Source organism: Mesitornis unicolor, unplaced genomic scaffold, assembly GCF_000695765.1.
Source record: "Mesitornis unicolor isolate BGI_N332 unplaced genomic scaffold, ASM69576v1 scaffold2099, whole genome shotgun sequence".
NCBI lineage: Eukaryota > Metazoa > Chordata > Aves > Mesitornithiformes > Mesitornithidae > Mesitornis > Mesitornis unicolor.
In genome coordinates this window covers 12,761-19,082 of record NW_010207756.1, presented here as the reverse complement: position 1 = coordinate 19,082, position 6,322 = coordinate 12,761, and the positions used below count along the sequence as shown (strand labels likewise).

Below are 6,322 nucleotides of genomic sequence, written 5' to 3'. Positions count from 1 at the left end.
GCTCTTTTTCTGTTTGTCAGCCCTGCTGACTGGCACAGCGTGCTGCTCGTTTGTATCTGAATGGGTCTCGAGGATCCGCAGGCCTAGCAGGGGCTGGCTGCTGGGCAGGGAGACAGCCCCGATTTCGTGTTTGGTGGAACCTACGACACGACACGTCTGCACTTGAAGTACCTACTGTGTCTTTCAGACTTGTTTGTCTTGCCTGTGGGGCTTAAAGATAATTATGTAGAGTGTTTTATATTTAAAACAGGGCTTGTCAGCCCTGTGGTGCCAAGTTGGAGCACTGCTAGCACAGAGGACTGATTCCCATTGTAACACAGTCAGTAGGCCCTAACCCCATTCGAACAACATAGTGTAACAGGAGTCTGGTTGGTCCCAGGGTCAGTTCAGTTCCAGCCTGGTTCCAGGAGCAGTCAGGTCACATCCAGACACCAGGCTGGCGGCCAAAGCTGTTGTCCATGGTTTTGATGCGCAGGTCCCCAGGCTTTGTTGCTTTTGTGCTTGGGCAAGAACAGCTCCATCTGCCATGACGGCAGCTTCGGCGCCGTACATGGACGTGGTTGGGACTGAGCCGAGCTGGATGGTAAGAAAATTCTGTTGCGTTTTGCCGTGTCTTACACCTAGTTTAACAGTGTGTACCTCAGAAAAATGCATGTTTGTATACATCTGTGAAAGGCAAAGCCAAATTTATGAGGCAGTAGAAATAATCCTTCTATTGTTTACAAAAACACAAACGAGCCAGAGCTTGTGCCTGTACAAGAAAAGTCTCTTTTCATTCCATAGTGAAATGTTACTGACTCCTGCTTTGAAAGGCTGTGCTGCCAACTCAACTATTTACTCCCGTGTTTGCAAGTACTCTGCACAGTGTTTTAGATCTGTAACTCCGGTGCCATGGTCAAGTGTGCTGTGCCACCCATCACACCAGTGAGAAGCAGAATGCTGATTTTCGTATTTCCAAGGTCTCCTCCAGTTATTTGGGGTTTGTTTGGGTTTTTTTGTTTGGGGTTTTTTTTTAACATAACTAAACTGCTAAAGCAAGAGGATTGGATGTAAGGCAAATACCAGGCAGATGGAAAAGGCCTGGTTCATTAACATTTTTTTCTTTAAATCTTTTCCTTCTGTAGTGCTGTTTCTGACTGATGGACATAATATACAGAAGTGTAATTATTTATTTTTATTTTAACATTTGGGAAAGACCAGAAGATTTTGTGGCTGGATGTGTCCCCCAAGCTCTGCATTTATTTTTTACTTTGTGGTTAAGCTGACTTTTGTCTTTCCCTCCAGTTCACATTAAATCTTTCTTGGAAACAGTCAAATGCCCAAGATATGTTTTCAGTGAGACCCTTCTCTGGTAGCTCTGTTCTGGAGATAGTGGCTGTCTTGACTGATCAGACCCCAGTGCCCTCTTTACTCCTGGAGCAGGAGGTGGGAGCAGGGCTCACAGAAGCAGTAGTCCCAACTGGAGCAGCTGTGTCCTGCTCTCCCACCCCTGCTGCTGCCTGTGCCTCAGCACTGCAGTGGGTCCCATCGCCATCAGCTCTCTTCGTGCTGCCACAGGTGGGCTTTGCCATAAACCTGCAGTGATTTCCCTTTCCTGTTGCCATTAATCTTTTTTGTTGTTGTTTTATCCATCTCCCTTTATTTTCTAAATCTCCTTTGATTCTTTGTTCTTTTCACCCCAGTTTTACTCTTGTATAGTATGAGATCTGTGGAACAAGGTTTTTTTTTCTTCTGGTGCATGGAGAAACTCCTGTGCCTTGACAAGACTTGCAGTAGTTTTGTCTTGAAACTTTAATTCCAGACTGCACGGACAAGCCCTGAGATGCCTCTGTTGTTATCTGTTCCTCAGAGCTATACATTAAACAAAACATGCATCTGATCAGTTTAACCTGTAATTAAACATTTTCCTTAAGCAACTGACATCTTGATAACTAATAATTATCATGTGTAGCACCTTTAAAGCCTATTATGCATGTTTGTGTAAGAACACTATTATCATAATAATAAGATATCATTACCACAAATGTGCATACTGAATGAGCATGTCTTAAAGTAATCATGCGATTCCATTAATCATACTTGAAAAATTAAAGAATTTGCTGTCTAATCTCTAAAACAGTACTCAAAAGTGTTGGGAACAGCAGGGCCTGTTTACTGCAAGTCTCTAGTACATGGTGCCTTGTTTCTGGTGCCTCATGTTTGTTTCCTGAGTTGTTGCTTCTCTTTCAGCTGAGGAAAGCATCAGCTCAGAGACCCACAGGCTCCTGTTGAAAGCATTTCCATGCTGGTCTTTATGCTGTTTACCTTGGGTTTTTGTCCAGGAAGAGCTGCCACCTTTTCTTAAGGCTGATGTGAAATGCACTCCTGAAACTCAGTTCTCCTTGAAATTAGGTAATTGCCTTAAACAAGGTGGACAAGAATAGTAAAATAATCTAGTTTTTGTATGATTTATTAGAAGATTCCTACAGTGGTTGGCCTAACGTGATCCCTGGGGCATTGATGGTGCAGAGGAAAGAAGATTGTGCAGGTCTGTGTGAACCCTGTGCCCCTTCCCATTCCTGGGACAGGCGGGGTGATCCATGGGCATTGGCTGTCACCGCTGCAGGGGACCACAGTGCGGCTGTGAGGCACTTGTGGAGGTGAAGAGGACTGGTGGAATTATTGGCCTTTTGCAGGCATTTCCTATCCAAACAGAGTTTCCATTTGCGCTGGTACTGTTACAAGCAAAGGCTGTTTAATCAGTGGCTTTTTCCTATAATCCTTTGTAAAATAAACAAGTCCTCTCTCAGTTGTTCTAACACTTTAGGGAAACGTGACTAAACATTCAACTTGAAGCCACAGTTGTTCTATGAAATCAGTTTTCATCATTTCATCATTCAAATCATCATTGTTTTGCAGTTTATTTTGATCACTCGTAAGGAATTAACCGATGGTTTTCAGACTAAGAATCCCTTTGCAGCTTTACGGGTGTTTGTACCTCTCTGACACCAGCCTTTTCATTCATTCTCTTTGAACTCATTGATAGAAACGCGTTTGTGTGTACAGTAACCAAACACTTGCTGCTTTAGAGAGATCATTTGTTAGCTGTCAGTAGTACCTCTTCTAACTTAGTAACATAATGCGAGTTGAGTCCAATGAGTGTATCACTGTATTTTCTGCCTTAACTCTTGGCGTTAAGTAATCTGGTCAAAGTGAAGTATTAATGTGAAAAAGTACACGATGCCATGCATCTCTCTAATACTTTATTCAGTTACGTGACATGTTTCTACATCCAACATGTTAACTGTATTATAAAAGAACAGTAAAGGAGGATTTTAAGGACTGAGAGTATCTAGCGGGAAAAATATGCATGAAGAAGAGACTATTTCAAAAGTAAAGCAAAATGCCTTCTGAAAGGGGTACAAACTCTTGAGAGGTGGGGTATAAACCAGCTTCTCCTCAGTGTGTTCAGGAAGCAGGTTTATCTGCAAGCCGTTTGTGCTGTTACCACCTACCTGCAGGGCTTCATAAACCTTTTTGTCCATCACTCGGCTTCTTTTCCTTTTCACTTATGGAGGAGGGCAACTGCTTGCTTTGTTCCCAGTTAGGCTGGCAATTTCTCAAATCCTCCATAACTTTTCAAGAAAAATTCAAGTTCTTGACAAAAATAAAATGGAAATATATCACCAAAAGAGCAAATCAGAATAGTGTCAAGGAAGCAACTTTTTAAAATTTGGGGGCCGCTAGGATAATGCAGTGGTTTAATTCTTCGCTTTAGATTTAAAAAATCCTAGAAGTATAACTTGTTCTCTGTTGCTTCAGTTACTTCTGGCAAGCACTTATTTCTTAGTTTTCTAGTATATGTGTCGAGCTAAGGAAGTTTAATATGTTTTATTCCAAGTTCAGCTTTTAAATGTTGCGCTGTCTCTGTGAAGTGTGTAAGAAGCTGCATTGGATTTCCCTTCCCCCACTTTTAAATACAATTCCTTTAGGAGAAAAAAAAAAGAATAAAATTGAAGCGTCTGTGTTGTAGTGAGTAATTATGCCCCCTGGGAAAGGGAATAATACGAAGATCTTTAAAATCATTCAGCTGCGAGAACAAGCACTTTAACTTTTGCCTGGCAGGAGCCCTGTCTGACACGATCAGCTGCTGGCCGCAGTGTCGGCGTGTCGTGCCTTGCAGGTTAGCAGGTTTGGCAGAGGAAATGAAACCCCGCCACTTACTGCAGGATTTATGGTGGAGCTGCTGCTGCAGGAAGTGGCGAAGTTGATTGATGGTCTGAGGCAAAGCTCTACACAAGAAACAGGATGTATGTTTGTTATTTTAGACCCTTTTCCCCTCTGTCCCCCCACCTCCGTTTCAAGGCACCCTTTTACTTTTTGTTCTCTCTGTTTACAAATCCATGATGCATTTTTCCGATAAAGCACACGCTGCCTTCAAAACACTGCAGGAAATGGGTATGGCTGTACCAAAGGGCTGAAGCTGACATAGCGTGCCTGCTTGCTTAGAGAGGTTTATCCAAATGGTCCTGCTATTTCTATTGAGTTATGTTTCAGCAGGGTTACAAGTGAAAGGTAAAGCACATCTACAGACAGTATTGAACATCTCCTGCTATCAAGGGCACGTAAAGCTAGCTGTGAAAGAAGGAGAATATATCACAGAAATGGACCTGATCAGCTATGCCCTATTGGTTCATCTGCATTTAACTGACTTATCTGGAAGGGTAGTAAACCAAAATGATTTTGCTGTATGTAAGTTTAATCCAGCAAGCCACATACTGCAGAGCTGGCTGCTAAAGACAGCAATCCTGAAAAGGTTTGCTCTGAAATCAGTTTCCCTTCCTGTGCACTGCTAAAACATCAAAGCAGCAGTATTGCTTCTCAAAGTGTCACCAAAGACTTTCAATGGGATACTGTCTGTCCTTGTGGGAAAAGTTACCAAAATAATAATCATTATGAATACTTTTTGATTTTTTTCCTTGTAGCATCTGCTTTTGCAACCATAATTGAAGTTGTTTGCAAACCGAGGAAACAGTAGAAGTGTTTAAGATTTGTGTTCCCGTTACCTAATGGGAAAGTTCTGTTAGTAAAATTAAATAATATGCCTTGTTCTTTGTTAAAGGTCAAAGAAGTTGGCTGCACTCTCTGAATCCTTGCAGAAAACCGCGCTTGCTAAGTCTCACTTAGGATTGGAGCTGGAAGAGCTGGAAGAGGCAGCAGTGCTGGTTCAAGAGGAAGAGAAGATGTTAAAAGCTGCTGGCGCAGTTTCCAAGCAACAGCTGCCTTCCTCCGGGTCTGAGACGAGCGGCTCTGAGGAATCCAGCAGCACTTCATCATCCGAGACAGACGGCTCTGATTCAGACGAGCGAGAGTCCTCAGCCAGCGAAGATGGGAAAATAAATCCTTTACAAGGCGCGCTTCAGGAGGAGAGGACAGCTCCACTTACTGACTCTAATGGATTAAGGCAGGGCGCAAGCACTTCGGCGTCTGAGGTTAGTGATGAAAAATCAAAGGTTCCTCTGCAATCTACCTCTGTTCCTGGAAAACTGATAGAAGAATTAGAAAAGCAGATGCACGCTGCAGTCAGACTTTCAGAAGAGCCTGCAGGATTGGCTACTGCAAGCTGCATTTTACAGGAACAAGGAGAAAACCATGGATCTGAACATGACAGGTTCTCAAAGGGTACTGCTGGGAAGGGAAATTTCCTGGAGGTGTCTTCAGAGACAAACCCACTGCTTTTCCTTTGCAGCACAAATGAAGATGAAGACTAAAGGTCCGTGGTAGAGCGCGGTGTGACCCACTGCAGCTCAGCTCATTGCTGTAACGAGACGTTCCCAAGGCTTCCTCAGCTGCAAAAGGAGTTGATATTTTTCTTCTTTGTTGCATTGACAGCTTGGAGGACAAAGCTGCTTTGGAGGGAATTGATGTGACTGTATGATGGATATCCTCATAATTAGATTTTTATTTTTCTTTCCTGGTTCAACAGAGTCTCAGATTGGATCCCTGCATGTGGGAATGTGTAATTTTGGTAAAATTCTAGGAACCGTTTTGGGCTTATTTGGTAGTAGAATCAAATGCAACTGAAAGAAGTTGTAGCATCATTTTAGTTGTCTTTAGCTGTTGAGATTTAATTGAAAAATATCCTCTTTGTGTTTGTATAAACTTGCTTATGACATCTTGCTGCACTTTTTAAATTTTAAAATGCTTTATAGCTAACCACTTCAAAAATCATGGTTATAAATGTAAAAGTCTAGATAGCATTGACAAGTTAAATATAGAAATATTTTCTATTTTTGCACAAAATAATGGAAATTTCTTGATTTTTCAATGCAAGATAGAAGGG

At 42.2% G+C, this 6,322-nt stretch overlaps 1 protein-coding gene across 1 annotated transcript in view; it reads left to right on the top strand.

The window, feature by feature from the left end:
- The window catches only part of LOC104546742 (protein SHQ1 homolog), a gene marked incomplete at its 5' end in the record, with an annotated part of 33,760 nt that extends 28,010 nt beyond the window's left edge, over positions 1 to 5,750 (top strand). The window contains one exon of the mRNA XM_010192208.1: positions 5,102 to 5,750. Within this exon, the coding sequence (XP_010190510.1) occupies positions 5,102 to 5,750 (649 nt within the window). The remainder of the gene's footprint in view (positions 1 to 5,101) is intronic.
- Positions 5,751 to 6,322: the final 572 nt, after the last annotated feature.